Below are 25,463 nucleotides of genomic sequence, written 5' to 3'. Positions count from 1 at the left end.
TGTCCAAATGCCTTTTAAAATGTTTTTAATGTACCCACCTCAACCACTTCTGCTAGTAGCTCATTCTATATGTGTACTACCCTCAAAGTTGGCCTCTTTGCCCTCTTACCTTAAACTGATGCCCTTTAGTCCTCAATTTCCCCAACCCTGGGGAAAAAGACCAAGTGAATTCACTATTCATGTCTCTCTCAATCTTATACACAAGATCCCTCCTCAGTCTCCTACATTCGAAAGAAAAATATCCCAGCTTGTCCAATCTCTCCCTATAACTCAATCTCGAGTCCTGCCAATATCCTTGTAAATTTCTTCTGCCTTCTTTTCAGTTTAATAACATCCTTCCTATAGCAAAGTGACCAAAACCGAACACAATACTCCAAAGTGTAGCCTCACCAATATCCTGTAGAACTGCAACGGAACTTCCCAACTTCTATACTCAATGCCCTAACCGATGAAGGCCAATGTGCTTAAAGCCACCTTCACTGCCTGGTCTACCTGTGACTTCACTTTGAGAACCATGCACCTGAACTCCAAGGTCCCTCTGCTCCACTACACTTAAGGCCCTACTGTTCACCACAGAACTCCAACCTTGATTTGACTTTCCAAAATCCAACACCCCACACAGTTATATTAAACTCCATTTGCCATTTCTTGGCCGACTTCCCTAGCTGATCAGGAACCTGCTGCAATTTCTGAACCTTCCTCACTGACCATGATACCGTCTATTTTATGTCATCCGCAAATGTACTAATCCTGCCTTGTACATTCTCATCCAAAATCATTGATATAGATAACAAACACAATGGGCCCAGAACCAACTTGAGGCACACTGCTAGTCACAGGCCCCAGTCCAACAAGCATCCTTCCACTATTACTCTCTGCTTCCTACCATCAAGCCAATTGTATCCAATTTGACAGCTCTCCCTGTATTCCATGCAATCAAACCTTCCAGAGCAGCCTACCATGTGGAACCTTATCAAAGGCCTCACTGAAATCCATACAGACTACGTCTACCACCCTGCCCTCAACCTTCCTAGTCACAAAGAACTCTAACAGATTTGAGAGGCACAATCTCCTACCTGCAAAGCTATGCCAACTACTCCTAATCAAACCCTGCCTTTCAAAATGCACATTTCTCTTATCCTTCAATCTTCTCAAGAAACTTACTGGTCTGTAGTTCCCAGGTTTTTTTTTTCCTTTGTGGCCCTTCTTGGAGAAGGGCACAACATTTGCTACCCTCCAGTCTTCTGGGACCTCACCCATGGCACTGATGATGCAAATATATCAGCTTGGGCCCTTGCAATTTCTTCTCTGGCCTTTTGCCGGGTTTTTGGATATATCTGGTCAGGGCTAGGACATTTATCCATACATGTGTGTCCACCTTGGTCCTGGAGGGTTCCTATTCTCTCTTTAATTATTCTTTTTTCCTTAAATATACTTCAAGAATCTCATTGGATTCATCCTAATCTCAGCCAAAGCTGTCTCATGTCCCCTTTTTGCTCTCAATTGCCTTCTTAAGTAAACTCCTGTACTCCCTATATACTGCCAGGGATTCCTTTGCTCCCAGGTGCCTGTACCTGAGCCATGCCTCTCTTTTTTTCTGGTCAAAGCCTCAACATCTCATCATCCAGGTTTCCCCAACTCCAGCCAACCTTGCCCTTCATCACAGAAATATAGACCTCAAACTCTAGCTATCACACTTTTAAAAGACTCCCCACTTGCTGGAGGTCTCTTTGCCTGCAACTAAACTACTCCAAATCAATCCCTAAAAAGTTCCTGTACCTGATGGAGGTGTACAAGATGATGGACATGACAGGGTGAATCAAAAACAGCTAAACTAAGGGGAGTAAAGGGTTAATAATAAGGGAGCTTAATTTTGAAGTGAAAGGCAGGAGGTTGAGAAGGGATAGGAGGAAAAGCTTTTTCACACAGTGGGTGGAGAGGGTCTCGAATGGACTACCTGTGTGGGTAGTTAAGGTGGAAATCCTCATTTTTTAATAGAATACTTGGGAGTGTCATAACATTCAAACTTATGGCTCAAGTGCAGGTTGTATATTTGACTGTACAGAGTTGATGGGATTAAGGGACTCTTCTGTATTCTGATTCTATGAACTTGTGTTCCAGATTTATTAGTTGAAATTAAAGCTTGTTTCAGTTATGGTGACTAAGACAATCAACATCAATTAGTGACCTACATAGGGTTTCTACATTGTCCTTTAGCTAAGGAGATGTACCCTCCATAGGAAGTCTGATATGTACACAAGTCCAGACCTGTGCCACAGTGATTGCCCCTTCCAAAAAAAGAAGTGATTCAAGACACATCATTGTCGTATATCACTGAATTTTTGTGACTGAGGAAATCTTGCCAGAAACACTGGCTGTAAACCTTCCAGAGAAACTTCTGCCTGTCTTTGTTACCAAGAATATCCAAAAAAAATGTTGACATTAACAGGCACTTCAATGTATTCAATGTGACTAAAGCTCTTGCAATGAGTAAAATTGCAAAGCTATGTGGATTATTCAAGAGTCCAAGAAACCTAACTGTAATTTTGCAACTGCTACACAATGATTGCAAATGTCTCAAGTGGAAGATCTGAAACAGATGACTTCAAAATCTGAACCAATATCAAGCAATCCTCAACTTTTGACACCTTGACTCTAAAACTAGAGGATCAGTAATAAAGCATGGAAACAGGCCCTTTGGCCCAAACTTGTCCATACCACTCAGCTAGTTCCAATTGCTCACATTTGATCCATATCCTTCTAAACCCTTCCCATCCATGTATCTATTCAAATTTTTTCTAAATGTTGCTATGGTACTTACCTCCACAACATCCTCTGGCACCTCATTCCATAAATGCACCACTCTGCGTGAAGAAGTTACTCTGCAGGTCCTTCTTAAATCTTGCCTCTCACCTTAAACCTACGCCCTCTAGTTTTCAATTCCCCATCTCTGGGAAGAAGACTATGCACCTCAATAAGGTTACCTCTCATTCCCCCTACATTCCAAGGAGTAAAGTCCTATCCTGGCCAACCTCTCCCTATAACTCCATCCTACTAGTCCTAGCAATATCCTCAAATCTTCTTTGCACACTTTCCAGTTTAACTATGTCTTTCCTATAACACGATGACCAGAACCATACACAATATTCCAAGTGCGGCCTCACCGACGACATATACAACTGTGACATAACATCCCAACTCCTATACTCAATGCCTCAACCAATGAAGAACAGCAGGCTAAATGCCTGCTTCACCACCTTCAACAAACTATGTATTTGTACTCCTAGGTCCCTCTGTTCCACAACACTCAGGGCCTTACTATTTACTGAGAGTCCTACCTTGATTTGACTTTCCAAAGTGCAACACCTCACACTTATCTGTATTGAACTGCATTTGCAAATCCTCAGCCCACTTCCCCATCTGATCAAGATCTGTCTAATTTTTGATAACCTTCTTCGCTATCAACAATACCTCAACTTTGTATCATCCACAAACTTACAAATCACACCTTGTACATTCACATCCAGATCATTTATGTAAATAACAAATAACAGCCCCAGCACCGGCCCCTTTGGCACACCACTAGTCACAGGCCTCCAGTCTGACAAACAACCTTCAACCATTACCCTCTGCTTCCTACCAATTTTGAATCCAATTAGCTAGCTCTCTCTGGATCGTATGCAACCTAACCTTCATGACTAGCTTGCCATGCTGTTCCTTGTCAAAGACCATAGTAAAGTCCATATAGACAACATCCACTACCCCATCCTCATGGTTACCTCTTCAAAAAAGCTTTAAAAGATTTGTCAGTTACTGACCTCAAAAGATCTGGTGAGCGTATCAAAATAAATAGAGAAAATGCTTACCTCAGTTAACTCCATGCCAAATCTAAACTGACCACCATAGATTTATGGTCTACTATAGAAGACTATTAGAGAAACAACAATTCTGACAGACCCTCCAGATAGTTTTAATGTTAAAGTTGAATATGAAAACAAATGCTTCCAGATGTCGAGTTTCTCCAATATGTTTTTATTTTCAGACCTCCAGCATCCACAGTATTTTGCTTTTACATAACCTACATGATGTGGATAAGTGCAATACTATTGCTCACTGCACCAGTTTACAAGCCACTATTTTCAGCTCAGCATCCAAGAGGCTCACCCTATTCTTGAGATGTTGCCTCAACAAAGAAAACTATCAAGCAAGTACTGGTTTGCCATATGTTCCACTTCCCATACACGTTGAAAGAGAAACTAATATATTGAGCAGTTCCGAGATCTGGGCAGCCACCTTTCTTAGGAGGGCTGTCTGTGACCATCTGTGCAATTCTGGGTCATTAAATGTCAATACTTAATCCTCATTCTTTCCTACCTTTTTCCTCCATAATCAGGAAATGGGGACTTGAGGATTAGCCACGATCGTATTGACAGTAGATGTGATGGACTGAATGGTCTAATTCTACTAATGTCTGAGTGATCTTAAGCAGCCAAGGTCACCGCCCCATAAGTCAACAAAAGTCAAACATTAGATACAAAAACTGCAGATGCTGGAAATATGAAACACGACATAGCTGGAAAAATTCAGGTCTAGCAACTTCTGTAGAGAGAAAGCGGAGTTAACATTTTAGGTCCAATGACCCTTTGTCAGAACCGTTGTAGCAAGTTAAAGGTTGATAATATATGCTGAAGATGAGGCAGGGTGTGGAGAGCAGAGAACGAGAGATGGGCAGACAAAGGCAATGGTCATCCTGGGAGAAGCAGTAGCAGTTAATAGTGTCCATTAGTAACTGATAATGGGTTGTGTGTGGTAGCAGCCCTGGTGGATAAAAGGCTTGGACAGTGGCACTCAGGCCCTAAAATTAGGGTTTGTAGCAGACGTCAATGGCCAGCCTGTTCCCAAACTTTAGTAACCTTCTTGAAGCTGGACGTACAAGTGTTCAGACTGAGCACCTCAGTTAGCACTGTTGCCTCAGTGTCAGGTTTGATTCCAGCCTTGGGTGACTGTGTGGATTTAGTCTTGTTTCCTCCCACCATCCAAAAGATGTGCAGGCAGATTGGCCATGCTCTATATATAAAAGAGCCCATTAGTATCCAGGGTTGTGCAGGTTAGGTGAGTTAGCCATGGTAAAAGCTCCATGCAAGGTTACAGGGATAGGGTGGGGGTGTGCGGTTGAGAACAAGACTGGGTGGAGGGTAGGTGCAGGCTCAAAACGGACCTAATGGCCTCTCTTTCTCCACTGCAGGGATTCTAATGTCATTAAAAAGACTGGAGGAACTGCTACCAGATCAGAATTATTCATTCATTTAAAAACAACCACCTATTGGTCAAGTTGCAACACATCTCAAATCCAAATTTTTTTTGAGGCAGGGCAGCAGTGGCAAAGGCAAATTGTATGTGCCAGGATCCGCTACCTCATGGGACATTCAATTAAGTTTGCCAAGAATCAGCATGTTAAAGTCAAATGAAGATACACAGCAGAGGGTGGCATGGTGCCTCAGTAGTTTGCACTGCTGCCTCACAGGGCCTGGGACCTGGGTTTGATTCCAGCCTTGGGTAACTGTCTGGAGTGTGCAATTTCTCCCAGTGTCTGTGTGGGTTTCCTCTAGGTGCTCCAGTTTCCTCCCACAGTCCAAAGATGTGCAGGCTAGGTGGATTGGCTATGCTAAATTACCCATAGTGTCCAGGGTTGTGCAAGCTAAGCAGATCAGCCCTGGGAAATGGAGCATTACAGGGATAGGGTAGTGGTGTGGATCTAGATGGGATGCTCTTTGGAGGGTCCGTGTGGACTTGATGTGCCAAACGGCCTGCTTTGATGCTGCAGGGATTCTATGAAACTTCTGACCACGTAGACATCATCCTCAAAATAACACGCAGGTCGTAGCCCTGTCCAATGTCACAGCAGAGTTACTCAGGTCAAGTGCAATTAGGAATGGATACCAAACATATCCAAGCCAAAAGTAAAGAACTAGTGCAGAGATCAGAAGAGATTGTTATGTTTAGTAGTAATAACTGAAAGCAGACGTGGTAGTCAGAAAACGTCTCTGCGTGTACGATCTCACCTCTAGCACAGGAAATTGGAAAGCGTAGTTAGTCAAATTGGTCTTTGCTTTTATGACAAAGCAGTCTAAAATATATATAGTTTCTTCAAATTAAAGGAGTCCCTTCTACTGTATTCAGGGAAGTTGAATTTATGGATAATTCTTACAGAGCAGATTAAGCTGACAATACTACAAGCTTTTGAAACTTCTCTCCCATAGTTTGATTAGTGATTAGCACTTTACGTTTTTGACACCACCACAGTGAATTTGGTTTCCAGCAAGAACTGGATTCAAATTTTCTTTGCAGTACATAGAGAAAATTACTTGAAAATTTAGTGTCTGCAAAAGCTAGCTTGTAATACATCATGAATTTAACACAATACAAGCAAAATTTGAATACTAAAAAGGTTAATCATACATTAAATGGAACATCTCTTGAGAAATACTAATGTAAATCTCTCGTTCTTTTTCTGTCATCAAAGATACTAATTCAGGATTTTGACTAACTTCACTGTAGAGGTGCACCTTTCCAGCAACCATAACTGTTGACTTCTCTGGTACAAACTCATTTTCCTCTTCTTTTAGGTCCAATTTTGTTGGTGGTTTTGCATTCTTTGACTCATCCTCAGATTCACTGGTCTCACTATCTGGTTCACTCCGATTTGCATTTGAAGTGAAGGTTGCTCCAGTTATTGATCTTTTCTCATGAATCATAAGTGTTTTTATGACCTCGGAATTTGGAACCTTCCTATTCAGAGTTTCATCTTCAAGCATTTCAGATGTGGTGTGTTCTGGAACAATTAGAAAAGTGAATTTTGGACAAAGTTGTCAAATACTGCTGATCAAAAATATAGATCAAAAGTAATTCCTCCTCACCAAATCTACATTTATCAGAAAAGTATTTAGCATCAAAACTTGCATTTAATTAATTTATAATTGTCCAATGTATAACAATGAAAACTCAGATGGCCTAATATCTTGGCATGATAACAGCAAACTCTAGGTGGCTTGATGGCAGACAGTGATGTTGTGGTAATGTGATTAGCTAATAATCTAGAAATCCAAGATAATGTTGTGGGGACATGGGCTTGAATCCCACCAGGGCAGACGATGGGCTTGGAATTAAAAAGCTAGTATAATGGCAACCATTGCTAGTGGTCATGAGAGTTCTCCTAGCATTGTAATTGTTTAAAAGGAAGCAATCAGGCATTCCTTACCCAGTCACATGAATCCAGAGCCACAACAAATTTTCTCGACTCAATTACACTCTGAAGTGACCTAGCAAGCTAAAGAGCAGATATGAGATTGGCAACAAATGCTTGTCCAAATATTGATGCCATGCCCCAAGAACAAATTAAAAACAAAAAGGTAAATCTTTCTCATTGGCAAGACAGTAGTGTGCCATAGGGATCATTATTGGTCCTCTAAACAATTTATGCAAGTAACTAGATGAAGTTTGATGATGACAGATTGGTAGGAAGGCAAGTTTTGAAGAGGACATAGGCCACAAAAGGGATTAGAGATATCTTGAATCTCGGTCAAAGATCTTGCAAGCAGAGTATAATGTAGCAAAATGTGACATTGTAGATTTCAGCAAGAAGTTTTTTTTAAAACCAAAAAGCATATAATTCTAAACGGAGAGAGATTACAGAGTGATTTCTAACCTCTGGGACCAAGGTGAATGACACCAAGTTAATTTGAAAAGGGAACAAGAGGGAACAAAACAAAACAAAAAAAAAAAAAAGGGGAGGGAACAAAAAATGAAGGAGAGGGAGGGAGGGAACCCAGTTGTCACCCATTACGGTGTCAACAACAGCGGCAAGGAGTCCCTGATATTCACCAGTCAGAATTAGAAAAAAAGTTTAAAAACAAGACCTCAGAAGGTTGTCATTTGGGAGGCACAGCAGAAATTCATCCCAAGGAAGAAGAAAAATACTAAGGGAAGGACATGGCAACCAGTGGCTGACAAGGGAACTCAGGGAAAGCATAAAGAGAATTCCTTTAAAAGCCGGCAGACTTTTGAAAAAGAATCCAAGATGATGACAGTAAGTAGCTAGTAGTAAAAAGGGAGATTGCAAAGTATTTTTGGATTGTATATAATAAAGGAGGCAGGAGTAGATATTGGACTGCTGTAAAGTGAGGCTGGAGTAGTAATAATGGGGAACAAAAATGGCAGAGGAACTGAATAGGTACTTCATGGTTTAAAAAAAAAGATACCAGTAGCTTACCAGAATTTAGAGCAAGGTGCAGAGGGGAGTTAAGTGACTGTCACTAAGGAAGCTGTAAGATCTGAAGGTGGATAAATCACCCAAACCGGAGACACTACAACCCAGCATTCTGATGGAAGTAGCCGAGGAGATTGTGGAGGTATTGGTGGTGATCTTTCTCAGAAATCACTGGAGTCAGGGAACGTCCTAGAGTACTAGAAAATGGCTAATGTAACACCCCCGTTAAAAGGTGGCAGAAGATACCAACTTTTAGGCTGCTAGCCTGACCTCAAACATTGGTAAGATTTTAAAGAGACCATTAAGGATGAGATTGCAGAGTACTTGGAGGTGAATGGTAAAAAAAAATAGGGCTGAGTCAGCACAGCTTCAAAAGGGAAGTCATGCCTCACAAGTCAGGTAGAATTCTTTGAAGAGATAACAAGCAAGTTAGACAAAAGGAGAGCTAGTGAACGTGATCTATTTGGATTTCCAAAAGGCCTTTGATAAGATGCCATGCAGGAGGCTGCAAAATAAGATGAAGAGCCCATGACATCCATGCCAGTACCTTGTCATGGATAGAGGATTTGCTGACGAGCAGCTAAAAGAGAGCAGGGATAAGGGGTCTTTTTCAGAACAGCAGCCAGTCATTGATGGAGTTCCACAGAGGTTTGTGTTGGTAACGTAACTATTTGTTATACGTTAACAAATGATGGAACGGAGTGCAATGCTGCTAGGTTTGCAGATGACAAAGACAGATGGAGGGAGAGGTAGCGTTCAGGAGATGGGGAAGCTGCAGAAGGACATGGACAGAGGAGGTAGCAAGGAGGTGGCAGATGGAATACAATGCAGAAAAAGTATGAGGTTATGTATTTTGGTCAGAAGAGGCAGGGTAGACAATTTTCTAAAACAGGGTAAGGCTTCAGGAATCTGAAGCACAAAAGGGACTAGGGAGTCCTAGTTCAGGATACTCTTAAAGTTAAGATGCAGGTTCAGCTGGCAGTTAAAGAAGCGAATGCAATGTTAGCATTCATTGTGAGAAGGCTAGAATACAAGAGCAGGGATCAACTACTGTACAAGGCTCTGGTCAGACTGCATTTGGAATATTGAGTAATTTTTGACTCCACACATGCTGGCCTTGGAGGGGTTCCAAAGGAGGTTTACAAAAGTAATCCTGGGCATGAAAGAGGCTTGTCAACTCTGGGTGTGCATTTGATGGAATTTACAAGGAGAGGGGAAAAGTTGAGATGTGGAGAATTTTAATCACATTTTAAGAGTACCAAGAGGCCTGGATAGAGCGGATGTGGAGAGGATGTTTTTGCTAGTGGGAAACACCTGGGACAGAAGGCACACCTCAATGTAGGAACGACCTTTAAACTGAGATGAGCAGGAATCTTTTCAGCTAGAGGACAGTGTATCTGTGGAACTCATTGCCACAGAAGGCTTGAAGCCAAGTCATTGAGTGTATTTAAGGCAGAGATAGATAGTTTCTTTAAATGGTAAGGAGATCAAGGTTTACAGGGACATGGCAGGAGGATAATGATGAGAAGCATATCAGTCATAATCAATTGACTAGGAGTATACTCAAGAGGGAAATCAGGAGGGCAGAAAAGGGGACATGAAATAGCTTTGGCAAATAGGGCTAAGGAGAATCCAAAGGGATTCTACAAATGCATTAAGGACAAAAAAAGTGTAACTAGGGAGAGAATAGGGCCCCTTAAAAGATCACCAAGGCCACCTACGTGTGGAACTGCAGGAGATGGGGGAGATACTAAACGAGTATTTTGCATCAGTGTTTGCTGTGGAGAAGGATATGGAAGGTAAAGAACGTGGGGAAATAAACAGCAACATCTTGAAAGACGTCCATATTACAGAGGTGGTGGTGCTGGACGTCTTAAAATGCATAATAGTGGACAAATGCCTGGGACATGATCAGGTATACCCTAGAATTCTGTGGGAAGCTAGGGACGTGATTGCTGGGCCCCTCGCTCAGGTGAGGTGCTGGAAAATTGGAGCTTGGCTAACATGGTGCCACTATTCAAGAAAGGTAGTAAGGAAAAGCCAGGGAACTGTAGACCAGTGAGCCTGACATCGGTGTGAGGTGCTGCATGTTGGAAAGGCAAATCAGGGCAGGATGTATACTTATGGTAATGATTCGGGGAGTCTTGGTAAATGAAGAGACCTTGGAGTGCAGGTTTATAGTTCCTTGAAAGTGGAGTCACAGGTGGACAGGATAGTGAAGGCGGCATTTGGTATGCTTGCCTTTAATCAGTCAGTGCATTGAGTACAGGAGTTGGAAGGTAATGTTGCAGCTGTACAGGACATTGGTTAGGCCACTTTTGAACACTGTGTGCAGTTCTGGTTTCCCGGCTATTGGGAGGATGTTGCGAAACTTGGAAAAAAAAGTTTACAAAGGATGTTGCCAGGGTTGGAGGTTTCAGGCTATAGGGAGAGGCTGAACAGACTGGGGCTATTTTTCCTGGAGAGTCAAAGGCTGAAGGATGACTTTATAGAGGTGCATAAAATCATGAGGGGCAAAGATGGGGTGAATAGCCAAGGTCTTTTCCCTGGGGTGGGGAAAACTAAAGGGCAAAAGGTTTAAGGTGAGAGGGGAAAGATTTAAAAGCAACCTATGGGACAACTTTTTCTACACAGAGGGTGATGTGTGTATGGAATGAGCTGCTAGAGGCCAGTACAATTACATTTAAAAGGCATCTGGAAGGGTTTAAGAGGGATATGGGACAAGTGCTGGCAAATGGGACTGGATTAATTTTGGATGTCTGGTCGGCATGGACAAATTGGACCAAAAGGTCTGTTTCCACGCTCTGCAGCTCTATAACACTATGGCAGAGCAGACTCTGTTTCAAATGGCCTATTTCTGCTTCTATATCTTATGGTCTATGCATCAAAGTTACAGTAGTATGCAGGAACAGTAAGTAACTATGAAAGCTAGTAGAATATTGGTTTATTGCAAGGAGAATGAAATAGGTGGTTACATCTGGAATACTATGCACAGTACTGGTCACCTTATTTCAGCAAGTTTTTTTCAGATTTAAGGCTATGGTGGGAGCAGTTCAGAGCAGAACTATTAGACTAATATGTGGAATGGATAGGTTGTTTTACAAGGGAAAGGTTAGACAGACTAGGCTTGTATCCTCTGCAGTTAAGAAGATTACGAGGTGACTGGATTCAAATAAGACAGACCCCAATGGTAGACAATCAAGGATTCTTGATACGGTAGATATGGAGAGGATGTTTCCTCCTGAAAGAGCCTAGAGCTAATGGCCACTGTTTAAAAATAAATTTTCACCCATTTAAGACAGCTGATGATTGACAGTCGAGTCTTTGACACTCTTTCCACTGCCTTGAGGAAGAGTCTTTGACTATTTTTCAGTTAGAGCGCGTCAGATTCTTGAAAAGCAAGGTGGTGACGAAAGCTTGGGGGGTTAGGGAGGAGCATGGAGTAAAATCAGGTCAGCTACAATCTTATTGGAGCAGGCCCTGGGGCAGATGATTTCTGCTGTACATTTGTTTTCTTCTTCTTCTATACCAACAAGACTGCAATTGATAAGTTATGATATCACACTATGTCCACTCCCTCTCTGAAATTGAAACGAGGAGCAGAGGATAGGTTTTTGACAGTATATGCTGGTAAAGGATTTAGAAAATGAGATCATCTTCCAGGTTATGAAAATTAGGTTGGGTGCTTTGGAACCAGGCTAGGAATGGGAGCTCGATGCTTGTGATACTTTGATAAAATATCAGCAGGGCTCTTCTAGCCAGAACTAAAATGTTAAAAACCTTAGACTTTAAATTCACTCGTGGGAGTTGCTGACTGGCCAGCATTTGTTGCCCATCCCTAGTTGCCCGTGCAAAGGTGGTGGTGAGGAGCTGCCTTCTTAAACCACTGCAGTCCACGTGCTGTGGATTGAACCATAAAATGTTGTTAGTGAGTCAAAAATCCCCAAATTCCCCTAACTCAGTTACTCGACAGGACAATTCACAAGAATAAAAAAAAAGGGAAAAACCAACATTTCTATTGAAATGAAGGGAAAGCTACAGCACTGTTCAGTCATTTTCACTACCATGAACCTGATAGTGTGTGTTTTATAGTTGTCAGAAAGAGAGTCTTAAACTTCAAAACTGATTCAAGTGCAGAAATTTGGTGACATATATGTTTATCTGCAGAAATACATACTGCACCAAGATGTGTTTTGGCAGTGTATGCCAAAAAAAGACAAGAACAACAAAGAACAGGCCCTTTGGCCCTCCAAGCCTATGCTGCCACATTTTGTCCTTCCATACTAAAACTGTCTTCACTTAGAGGATCTGTATCCTTCTATTCCCTTCCTATTCACGTATTTGCCGAGGTGCTTCTTGAATACTGCTGTTCGTGTCTGCTTCCACCACTTCTGGCAGCTCATTCCAAGCACTCGCCACCCTTTGTGTGAAAAACTTGCCTCTCACGTCACTCCACAGTCCCCAGTAATTGACCCTTCCACCCTGGGAAAAACCCTCATACTTGCGACTCTGTCCATGCCATTCACAATCTTATAAACTTCCTGCTTTCCAGTGAAAACAAAACCAGTCTACCCAACCTTTCTTCATAGCTAAAATCCCCCATGCCAAGCAACATCCTGGTAAACCTTTTCTGTACCCTCTCCAAAGCATCCACATCCTTCTGGTAGTGTGGTGACCAGAACTGTACGCAATATTCCAAGTGAGGCCTAACTAAAGTTCTATAAAGCTGCAGCATAACTTGCCTATCCTTATACTCCATGCCCCTTCCAATGAGTGCAAGCATGCCATTGACCTTTTTTACAACCTTATCTACCTGCGCTGCCACCTTCAGTGATCTGTGGACCTGCACACCCAGATCCCTCTGCATATCAAATCTCCTAAGGGTTCTGCCATTCACTGTATAATTTCCACCTGTGCTTGACCTTCCAAAATGCATTACCTCATTTGTACAGATTAAACCCCATCTGCCATTTTTCTGCTCATGCCTCCAACTGATATATATCCTGTTGTATCCTCTGACAATCCTCCTCACTCTGCAACAGCACCAATCTTTGTATCATCCACAAACTTACTAATTAGACCAGCTACATTTTCCTCCAAATCACTGGTGGATCACGAACAGCAGAGGTCCCAGCCCGGATCCCAGTGAATCGTCACTAGTCACAGCCCTCCATTCCAAAAAGCATCTTTCTACCGCTACCCACCATCTCCTATGACAGATCCATTTCCCTATTCATCTTGCCAGCTCACCCAGATATCATGTAACTTCACCTTTTGTACCAAATCTAGCATGAGGGACCTTTTTAAAACAGCTTTACTGAAGTCCATGTAGACAGAAAAAAAATCAACCACTTTTCCATCAAGCATCTTTATCACCTCCTCAAAAAAACCTTGATCAGCTTAGAGAGGCACAACCACCCCCGCACAAAACCATGCAGTCTATCAGTAATAAATCCATATGCTTCTGAATGCACGTGGATCTTGTCCAAGAATCTTTTCCAGTACTTTCCCTACCACTGACACAAGACTCTCAGGCCTGTAATTTCCACGATTATCCTTGTTACCCTTCTTAAACAATGGGATAACATAGGACAGGAGAATAGTCACTGGGACCTCACTTGTGGCCAAAGAGGAAACAAAGGTGTCTATTAATGCTCCAGCAACTTGTTCTCTTGCCTCCCTCAATGTACTGGGATAGACAGGAGAAACAATGGCAGCTTCATATTATTTTGTAACTATAATTTCATTTTTAACATGTATCGTCATCTAACCCAAAAATCAGAAACTCTGCTCAAGTACAAAAAGACAACTCCAAATTTAAGATTTTCATTCAAGAAGCAGAAGCCAGTGCTCGCAATGACACATCAGCTTTGTACACAAGGCAGTGCTGTACACTACTAGTGCTCCCCTTTTCTCTCCAACAGGGGAGGAATTTGTAAGAATTTAGGAATGTCGAGGTGGTACAGCTGGCAGGAGAGCAGTAGAGGATGCGCCCTTTCTTTATGGGAAACGAAGGCATGCAGAAAGTAACATGCAAAAAAAAAAAAAAAGTTACAAATTTCAATTACTGTGCTCCCTCTTCATTAGCTTAGAGAGAGAAATAATTTTGGGCCCATTACGTTCTCTGAGCATGCCAGCCCACTTACATCAGAGCTGCTGTTCCTGAACATTGATGCTGCCAGCGTAGCAAACTTCAGGAGCTGCTTCCTATTGTGTGGTAGAGGAACCCATTTTCTGGATTACTGAGAATCTCTTGTAGTGAAGAACATATAGCTTATCACATGTAACTGGATGGGGACAGGTTACTTTGATGGATATTGTGATGGTGACCAAGGACCAGAAACCTCATCCCTTCAAAGAGCTTAAGGAGTTCGACTCAAGTCTATATGACAACATAGTGGATGGTACTCAAGGCATGTCAGTATTAACCCTTTCAGAGCCATATAAAAATGTCATAAAACAGCAATATAAAACAAAGCACTACTAAAAACACTTAACCTCACCCGAGGATAATCCTTTCTCATTTTCAATAGAAAAGCCCAGAACATTAGTTAAGAAAGCTGAAGGATTCGCAACAATCTTCAGCCAGAAGTACTGAGAGGATGCTCCATCTCAACCTCCTCCACTAGTCCCCAACAGCTCCCCTAGTCAAACTTTTCCAGTATAGCTACAACACTGTCATCTACCTGACCCAAAATGTGGCAAGTAACAAGTACTGAGTAGTGACCATCGTACCACTGTCCTTTAACATTCAATGGTATTACCATCACCAAATCCCCCAACATACTTAACATTGATGATGCCTCAGCCCAAACATCCTGGGGTTTGCCATTGACCAGAAACTGGAACTGGACTCGCCATATTAGCAGTGACAACAGCAGGTTAGAAGCCAGGAATACTGCAACACGCAACTCCCCTCCTGGCTCCACAAAGCCTGTCCACCATCGACAAGGCACAAGTCAGCAGCACAATGGAATACTCTCAATTTGCCTGGATAAGCGCAGTTTCAACAACACTCAAAGCCTGACACCATACAAACCACTACTGTGGCCACTATTGCAGAAATTTTCCAAAGATCCTTAGACAGAACTTTCCAAACCCATGACTACTACAACCAAGAAGGACAACAGCAGCAGATACATGGAAAAACAACCACCTGCAAGTTCCCCTCCAAGCCACTCATCGTCCTGACTTGGAAATATATTGCCATTCCTTCACCTGTTGCTGGGTCAAAATCCTGGAATTCCTTCCATAAACAGCATTGAGAATCTACCTACTGCATGCGGGCTTCAGTTTGTGAAGGCAGCTCACCATGATCTTCTCAATAGCGACTAGGAATGGACAATGAATGCTGCCCAGCCAGCAACACCCATGTCCCATGAGAATTTTTTTTTTAAAAAAGTTAGCAGCTATAATTATGCACTGCAATGTTCCACAAATGGGTTAGAAGCAACTTAAAATTTAGAAGTCAAGGGAATGCCCCCTAGAAAAAAAAAGCTCACCTCTTTCAAAATACAGGAAGTTCATATTCCCTTGCACCTTCAAAACAAGCAAACTAGGACTTTTTAAATTTTAGAAAGTCTCATCCAAAAAAGTGGCACTGGGCAAAAAAAAAGTTGGGGTATGTGGAAGTCCTGGACAAGGCAGTGACATTGCTTAGTTGGTAGTGCTGTGTTTTGAGTCAGAGCGGAAATCTCTAGTTAATGGGTAGGAAAGGATATTTACTGTAAATACCTTAAACCTCAAAAGCATAATACAAAGGAGCAGCAGTGGACCATTCAGCCCATCAAGTCTACCCCAAATTTGAGAAACTGGCTGATCTGATAATCCCTGCCTTATTCCCCATAACCCCTCAGTTCCCTTTCTGATTAAAAGATGTCTCAGCCTTGAATATACTTAAAAAGGGCCAGCTTCAACAGCCCACTGTGATAAAGAATTCACTACCTTCAGAAAAAAAATTCTTCTTCATCATATCATAGAATATCACAGAATCCCTAAAGTGTGGAAACAGGCTCTTTGGTCCAACAAGTCCACGCCGACCCTCCAAACCTCCCACAGTCCAAAAAGAGGTGCAGGCTAGATGGATTGGCCATGCTAAATTGCCCGTAGTGTTCAGGCTTAAATGGGGGATGATTCTGGGTGGGATGCTCTAAGGGCCAGTTTCCACAATGTAGGGATTCTATGTCATCTGTGAGGCTTTTGCACATGCACTTAATCTGTGTGACCCTCTGTAGATATTATGTTGTTACCTTCACTACTTGCCTCCTCATCCATGTTTATAATCCACAAACAAGCTGATAATTGTACAATCATCTACATCATTATTATACTGAAAGTAGTTGTGGACACAGCCCTGATCCCAGATGTTACTGCTCCAGTTACAGGATACCAACCTGAAAATGTCTCCTTATCCCAACTATCCTTTATTCATACTAAAATATTACCCACACCACCATAGGCCTATCTTAAATGTAGCTTTGATGATGCCTTCTCTTTGGATTTCCCAAAAATATGTACAAGCTCCCTAAAAAGATTTTTTTCTAATAAATTAGAACATACAACTGCCAGGAAATAAATTGTAAATAAACTGAGTTGTTGCAGTGTAGTAGATTGAAAGCTTAAATAACAAAAATATAAAATGTTAACTTATTGTAACAAATGTTTCTGTTACTGATGTAATCTGGCATGAATTACTTTTTGTCCTAAATACTAGTCAGTCACATTGGTCATCTTGGTGATCCAATTTTGATTTTAGACATTGAGATGGTTTATGGATCAGTGGGTCACAATTATTGGTGCACTCTTCCTTCAAGTTGTGACACTGGGCAAAAACAGCCCAATTAATTCAAAGTGGTGGCTGAGGTACCAATCTGACAATGGCAGCAGTGTGTAGCATCTATACAGATACACAGCATTAACTCACCCAGGCTCCTATAGCAACACCTTTTAAATCCCATAGCCTCTAATCACCTAGAAGGACAAAAGGCAGCAGATACATGGGAACACCACCAGAAAAGTTACGCTCCAAACCATACACCATCCTGACTTGGAACAATTTTGCTGTTACTTCACTACCAAAATCCAGGAGTTCTCTTCCCAACAGGTCTGAGTCTGCGCATACTCCATAGATTGCTGTAGTTGAAGGAAAGGGTTCACCATAAGGTCGATGAGGAAACAGGCAATACATGCTGACCTAGCCAGCAACACCCACTCACGTATTTATTTACTCACGATCCCAGGATACGAAACCCCAAGCGATTCAGGACTGCTTGAAAATCATTTAAGATGTAGTCTTGAAATTCTGAAATACACACACTCACCAATTGAATTCTCCACTTTGTCCAAACCAGCTCCCTCAACAGTGCTTGCAGTCATCCAGATGGGCTGTGATTTAACGGGCTTCACCGTTTTTTTCTTAGATTTAGCATCAGATTCTTGGACATCTACAACAATGTTTTGCTCATAGAGGTCATTGCAAACTGCTTTATTTGACCATTTTTCGGTATGATCGTTAGTGTTAAGGCCATGAGTCTTCGGATTCTGGCTGAAAATAAAATACAAACGCCACGTGAATAAAGCTTCGAATCATGACTTTTTTGAAAACGTACTAAATATAACCAGCTATGAAACCCTTTGTACGTAGCAACTACTTATATGAACAAAAAAAAAAAAAAAGGTCAACATCTTTGTTGTTCTGGAAAGTGGGCTCCTGCTCTGGTCTAATGATATCCTAAATCGTAAAAATGAATCTTCAGTATATTCAAGCTCCAGCTGTCGCGAGGACTTGAACCTAGTGTTATCCAAAATAAACAATTTTAATAGAGCTGGTCTTTTAGATTTATATTAATGATGGATTTGGACAAAACACTGACTGTGATTACTTCATTGTACAAAAATAAATAGGTACTTTCCTTTCAAGTGTTGGCATCGTATAATTAGAATAGGATAGATCATGGAACTGTCATTTTAGACAAGCAGGATCTATCCTTGTAAAAATTTTTTTGTTTTGTAACATTTAGCTAATCAAGTTCTGTTCTCTATATATCCTGAACCATGTGCTGCTGACTGGAATCACTAACATTCAATTTATTCAAGGCACTGCCTGGTTGAAAAGCCATTTCACATGTATTACTCCTCAGGTAATAGGCTAGTACCCAATTTCAAATAATCCTTTATCAGAATGGAAATCAAGTGCTAAAAGAAATTTAGTGACAGACAGTATAATAAACAATTGAATTTCAGACACACGCTACCTTATTGCCAGTTCTGGGATCTCAGTTGGTTGTGGTTCCAAAAGATCGTATGGAAGAGCAATATCTTCCGTCTCATGCAAAAGTGCATAAATTGGTTCAATTTGTTCATTAAATGTTGCCAGAAGTGTTCGAGCATCACGTTTAGGTATTGCGGAAGCATCTTCTTCTACCTCAGTGTGACAGAATGTGCAGTTAAAGTTGCCTATAGGTTTTACAGGAACAACAGACAAGGATAACAATAAGAGAAGGATTACTAGGGGAGCACAGGATATCGATATTTGGCCTGTCAAGTCCAGGTGCTAACAGTGCTAAACAGTTAATCTTACTCCCAATATTCTCTATAAACCTACATTTAGAACAATTAAAGCTTTTGCCTTTTCACATTGCATTCTTAAATTTGGAGCACACTCTCCCAATAAATAAAGGAGTTGGGACAGACACCGCCAAAAATCTCAGGGAAGTTACCAGAAACTCTGGTTTGCTTCTTACCTCCCAGTCCCCAGTGTACATTGTTTAAATTTTAGTTGAAGCAAAGTGCAGGAGAATGAAAATGTAAAACATCTGTCACCACCTCCAAAAGGGTTTGCGAAAGGGACTGCTCCAGTAACAACTAAACACTTAAGATGGTGAATGGGAGAAAAACATTACCCTCTGCTTTGGGATTTGTTACCTCACCTGTATCCTTCTGTTTTGAGTGCACTTTAAAGTGTAATTTACTTGAAATGCCATCCACATTAAGTCATGAGCAAAAAAAAGTGCTCAGCAATTATTTCTCCCAGGATCACATCTTTCAGCCTTGTATTGCACAAGTATTTTCAAATTCCCAAATATTGACATTTTCATTCTGTAAAAATCATACACTTGGACTACACCTAAAGTTAACTTTAGAATTACTCAAAGCCAGAGATGCAATTTACTGTACTGCAAAAGGTGCAACACAAGAAATAAAGAGCAGGATCTGATGGGGATAGTGCATTGCAACTGATGGAAATGGAGAAGGAGACAGTGAACATGTTGCTAATTGAGACCAAATCAAGTGGTAAGGACAATTGTAAAGTACTTGCTGTTATGTAAAGATAACCATTTATTTATTTGTTAGGAAAAGATGTAGATGTTTCTCACACAAAAGCCTTATATTAAGTTGTTAAAATGTGCTAAGGGACATATCAAATAGGTTCATTTAGGCCTATTCATCCAAGTTAGTCCATGGTTACAACTTGAATTTTTTTTGTTGCAGTGGCCCCACCAGCTTTAAGTCCTATGCGAAGCTCTTTGTATTCGTCAGACCAAAAGACTTAAATACTATGGCAGCAAAAGCAGGATCAGGAGGTTAAGAATCACGCACTAAGTAACTCACCTCCTGATTCCCCAAAGCCTGTCCAACTTCTACAAAGTCAGGAATGTGATGGAATACAACCCCCAGCAAAGTTTGTTTGAATCACATCCCATCCAAAATAAAACAAAAAGTCCCTTCACTATCAACACTCAGCAGCAGTGTATCATCTACAAGATGCATGGCAGAAATTTACCAGGACTCCTTAGACAGCACCTTCTAAACCCACATCCATTTCCATCCAGAAGGGCAAGGTCGGCAAGGGAAGACCACCACCACTAAGTTGCCCTCCAAGCCACTCTCTGTCCCAACTTATTGCCATTCCTTCACAGTCATTGGGTCAAAAATCCTGGAATTGCCTCTCTAATAGTACTGTGGGCCTACCTACAGTGGTTCAAAATGACAGCTCACCAGCACCCACAAGGTCAAGTAGAGGTGGATACTAAATGCTGGCCCAGCCAGCGACCCCAGTCAGTGAATTAAAAAACAACAAAAAGGCTTCAGTGGCACTTGGAGGTGTGTGACTATTTTATTCAAATGTTAAGTTCTATATCAAACCACAATTGGTAACACTTTCTGGTCAACTCCACAAGAGTGACCCATAAATTTCTAAACTCAATGATGCAACAGTTTGCTAAATACCACCTGTGAACTATAAAGCCCTTGAGAAAACAAACTGACAGCCACCCTGTGCCCTACTAAAAACATTCTTTCCCCACAGATGCGGCCGGATATGCACCTCTCAAACTAGGTTTTGATTGGTTCAGAATTGGGAGATCTGAACCAATTTGCTTCTTCCACGTTGGATGAGCCGATTTCAACAGACAACTCCGCAAGTGCCGAGTTCATCAAATTGTTGCAGGGGACATTTTGGTGTGAACACTGCAATTTAAAATATTACTGCCATTCCTACTGCACTGATCCTATATGGAAGTGCTATCGAAGTTCTGTGGAACTGATATCCCATCAACACACTCACATGATCAGACACCTTTCAGGTGCTTTCATTGTAGGACTGGGTTCAGGCGATCATCTCAACTCTCAGTACACCAGTGACATCACACATGGGAGAAAGCATTTACCTGCTCCATGTGAGAAAAACAGTTAGCTCACTCGGCAACCCTGCTGAGAGAGCAGAGAGATCACACATGGGGACAGACCATTCACCTGCTCTGCGTGGAGTAAGGAATTCACTCACTGAGCGACCCTACTGAGGCAGCACAGAGTTCACACATCTCAACAGTGATTGGACTTTTCAGTCCTGAATGTGATGAACAGCACTCAATGTTTTAATATTCTGGATAGAAGTCAAATAATTTAGCTTAGTTTTCAACACAGTGTGGCAGGTCATTTTAAGGATGTGATCACAGAGTACTTGGAAGAATCAGCATGGCTTCATCAAGGGGGTGGGGGGTAGGGGTGCGGGGTGCTGCGGTTTCATGCCTAACAAATCTGATGCAGTTCTTGGAGGAAGTACTGAAATGACCCGGATAAAAGGAGAGCCAGTGGATGCGATCTGTTGGATTTCCAAAAGGCATTTGACAAGGTGCCATACGGAAGCTGTGAAATAAGGTAAGAGTCTGTGGTGTTAGGTGCAAGGTACTGGCATGGATTGAGGAGTGGCTGACTGGCAGAAGGCAGAGAGTTAGGATAAAGGGTTCTTTTTCAGGATGGCAGCCAGATGACTACTGGAGTTCAGTAGGGGTCAGTGTAGGTACCACAATTATTCACATTCCACATCAGTGATCTGGACAAAGGAATTGAGGGCATTGCTGCTAAGTTTGCAGATGGCATAATGGTAGGTGGAGGGACAGGTATTGAGGAATTGGGAAGGCTTCAGAACGAACAGGCTAGGAGAGTAGTCAAAGAAGTGGCAGCTAGAACACATTATGGGGAAGTGTGAGGCTATGCATTCGGGTTAGAAGACTAGAGGCATAGATTATTTTCTGAACGGGGAAAGGCTTCAGAAATCTGAAGTCCAAAGGGATTCGGGATTCGGGATTCAGGATTCAGGATTCTCTAAGACAACATGCAGGTTCAGTTTCTGGTTAGGAAGGCAAATGCAATGTAGGCATTCATTGCAAGAGACCAAGCAAACAAAAGCAGAGATGTACTGCTGAGGCTATAAAAGGCTCTGGTCAGAATGCATTTGGAATATTGAGAGTAGTTTCAGGCCCTGTATCTGAAAAAAAGATGTGCTTGCGTTGGAGGGATCCAGAGCAGATTTACAAGATTGATCGCAGGGATGAAGGGCTTGTCAGATCAAAAAAGTCCCATATTAGACATAAACAACTTGGTTCAAATGAATCTCATCAGGGTATTCAGAAGAGGGAGATCAGGAAGGCAAAGGAAGGGTCTGAGATAGTCTTGGCTAATGAGGTTAAGAATAATCTGAGGAGATTCTACAAGTATAGTAGGAGCAAGGGAGCAACTAGAGAGGGGGGTCAGGCCCTTAAAAGGTCAAAGAGGTCATTTTTATGTTGAACATCAGGAGATGGGAGAGATATTAAATGAATATTTCATGTCAATTTTTACTGAGGAGAAAGAAATTGGGGCTAGAGAACTCAAGGGGAAAAAAATTGATGTTTTGCAAACTGTTCACATTAGAGGGGAAGAAGTCAGGGTGGTCTTAGAAAATATAAAAAGGTGGATAATTCTCTGGGCCTTGATCTAGTGTATCCTAGGACATTATGGAAAGTTAAGGAGGAAATTTCAGGGCCTTTTGCAGAAATATCTGTATCATTTATAAATACGGGTGAGATGCTGAATGACTGTAGAGTGGGTAACGGTGTGCATTTGTTTAAAAAAAGTGATGTAAGCAGAAGTTGGGGAACTGTAGACCTGCGAGTCTGACTTCAGTGATGGGTAAGTTGTTGGAAGTAATTCTGAAAGATAGGATTTATATACATTTGGAGAGGCAAGGGATTATTAGGGCTATTCAGCATAGTTTTATGCGAGCTAAGTCGTGAATCCCAAAGTTGATTTTTTTTTGAGGAAGTAACCAAGAAGATTGATGAGGGCAGATTACTACACATTGTTCACTTGGATTTTGGTGAGGCCTTCAACAAGGTTCTGCATAGTAGACTAATTAGTAAAGTTAGATCACATGGGATCATGGTGAGCTTGGCAATTGGATACAAAATTGGCTTAACGGCAGGAGACAGACTGGTGGTTGATGGTTATTCTTCAGACTGGAAACCTGTTACCAGTGGTGTTCCACAGGGATCGCTGCTGGGTCCACATTTGTTTATTATTTATATAATGATTTAGATGACAATATAGATGGTATTGTTCTTAAGTTTGTGGATGATACCAAAACTGGTGGTATCGCGACAGTGACGAATGTTGCTTCAGATTACAAACAGATCCTGATCAGTTGGGTGAAATGGGCTGAGGAGTGGCAGATGGCATTTAATTTGGACAAATGCGAGGCATTGCATTTTATTAAAAACAAACAACAGCAGGACCTGCTCAGTTAAAAGTTTGGTAGTGTTGCAGAACAGGGAAACCTAGGCACTCAGGCACATTTTGAAGTTTGCGTCATATTTAGACTGGATTGTTAAGAAGTCGATAAGTAAGCTTGCCTCCATTGCTCAATCCTTTGGGAAGTCATGTTGAGGTTGTACAGGACGTTGCTGAGGCCTCTTCTGGAGTACTAAGTCCAGTTCTGGTCATCCTATTATAGGAAGGATATTATTAAGCTGGGGAGGATTCAGAACAGATTTACCAGGATATTGCTGGGAATGGAGGGATTGAGTTATAAAACAAAAAAGAGGCTGGGACTTTTTTTTCACTGGAGTGTAGGAATTTGAGGGGGGACCTTATACAGGTTTATATAGCCATTAAGCATATAGAAAAGGTGAATGGCAGTTGTCCCTTCTCTAGTGTGAGGGTTTCAAGACTCTGGCACATATTTTTAAGTGAGAGGTGAGAAATTTAAAAAAGACATGAGGGGAAACTTTTTTTTTTTATACACAGCGGATCCTATGTGGAATGAAGTTCCAGAGGAAGTGGTGGATACGAATACATTTACAGTGTTTAAAAGACATTTAGATGTATGCACGAATAGGAAAAAGGTCCGGAGGGATATGGGCCAAGAGCAAGCAAGAATGACAAGTTTAGTTTGGGATTATTATGGGAATGGACTGGTTGGACTGAAGGGTCTATTTCCGTGCTGTATGACTCTACTGAGTCAGGAGAAACTTTGACTACAACACGCGTGCACGCTTAACCCCCTCCACAATTTAAAATTTATCTAACATTATTTTAAAACTGATTCCGTGAAAGGACGTACTTTCTGGGTGGGGGGTGGAAAGAACAGGGCAAGATTCAGGAATAAATTGCAGAATCCCTTGCAGTATCCCCGTTTGAAAAACAAAGATCTTATTGAAAACTTTTGTTGGGTGCTAACTCAAAATAACTCCTAGCGTGACACGAATTCAAAACAAACGTTTATCTGCCAAAACAAGGAATGAAACGCAAACAAAAGAGAAACATATGTTCTGGTGAAACCGATAAAGTCCCAGCTCACCTGTGTAAGGGTCAAACAAATGATTGACTTCCAAATCGGTAAATGTGCTGAAACAGAGAGGGCACTTGAAAGATGATCTTGTGCTTGAATTTCTCTCGTCAGTTTCAATTTTTCTGCGCATGATGTCCAGTTTGTATTTGACCACATCTACCAGCAGCTTGTAGTTGATGTAATAGTAATTATGTCTGGAACTTTTACCGTCAGCATTGGTTTCAACTCTTATTCGACTCTTAAGAAACTTGTCAGATTTCAAGGTGTTGAGGACAGAGCGGAGCTGCTTCTTCTCAAACTTCAATAGCTGTTGCAGATCATCCTCCTTCACACAGGGATAGCGAATGAGAATGTCCAGAGTGAGTGAGTATTCCACCCCGTAGAATCCACGCACAATGTACTTTGCTAAGCGTTTGAGAGATGCAGGGACTTCTGTAATGATGTTTTGATCCATGATACCTTTCCATTTAAAAAAAAACATTTTATTACATGTTTTGAGGGAATGCGAGTATTACCATTCCAAAGAACTAGACTGGCAAAAACCTCATCAAAACTAGAGACTTAAAGCAAATTCTACTCGTCTTAAAAGTGTTGACGCTTACTAATTGTAATCTGTAGAAGATGACCACGCTAATTCTAATGGAAATTCATTTAAATCATCCGTGTAGAGTTTGGACATTCTTCCCCCTATCTGTGTAGGTTTTCTCCCACAGTCCAAAGACACGTTAAAGGACAAAAGGGCAACTAGGGAGAGAATAGGGCATCTTAAAAGGTCAGCAAGGCCGCCTATGTGTGGAACTGCAGGAGATGGGGGAAGATACTGAACAAGTATCTTGTATCAGTGTTTACTATGGAGAAGGATATGGAAAATAAAGAATGTGGGGAAAGAAATAGCAACATCTTGAAAAACGTCCATATTACAAAACATAGTAGGAACTACAGATGCTGGATATTCTGAGATAACAAGGTGTAGAGCTGGATGAACACAGCAGGCCAAGCAGCATCAGAGGAGCAGGAAGGCTGACGTTTTGGGCCTAGGCCCTTCTTCAGAAACATCCTCTTCCCGAACAAGCCCGAAACGTCAGCCTT

The 25,463-nt window shown here is 41.6% G+C and overlaps 1 protein-coding gene across 4 annotated transcripts in view; it reads right to left on the bottom strand.

The window, feature by feature from the left end:
* Nucleotides 1–4,018: 4,018 nt before the first annotated feature.
* The window catches only part of LOC109929939 (general transcription factor IIE subunit 1-like), a 25,973-nt gene continuing 4,528 nt past the window's right edge, over nucleotides 4,019–25,463 (bottom strand). For 3 of the 4 annotated variants that reach the window (XM_048596133.1, XM_048596139.1, XM_020529483.2), the window contains exons 3-6: nucleotides 24,384–24,833; nucleotides 18,520–18,721; nucleotides 17,587–17,810; nucleotides 6,152–6,832 (exon numbers count right to left, since the gene is read on the bottom strand). In XM_048596133.1, coding sequence (XP_048452090.1) covers nucleotides 6,450–6,832; nucleotides 17,587–17,810; nucleotides 18,520–18,721; nucleotides 24,384–24,828 — 1,254 coding nt within the window. In that variant the 5' untranslated portion in view covers nucleotides 24,829–24,833 and the 3' untranslated portion in view covers nucleotides 6,152–6,449. Of the gene's footprint in view, nucleotides 6,833–17,586; nucleotides 17,811–18,519; nucleotides 18,722–24,383; nucleotides 24,834–25,463 lie in introns of all 4 variants that reach the window. The other variant, XM_048596126.1, reaches the window with a different exon arrangement.

The sequence above is a fragment of the Rhincodon typus genome, chromosome 1 (genome assembly GCF_021869965.1).
Source record: "Rhincodon typus isolate 14 chromosome 1, sRhiTyp1.1, whole genome shotgun sequence".
NCBI classification, from domain to species: domain Eukaryota; kingdom Metazoa; phylum Chordata; class Chondrichthyes; order Orectolobiformes; family Rhincodontidae; genus Rhincodon; species Rhincodon typus.
This window is presented reverse-complemented; position numbering and strand designations above follow the sequence as displayed.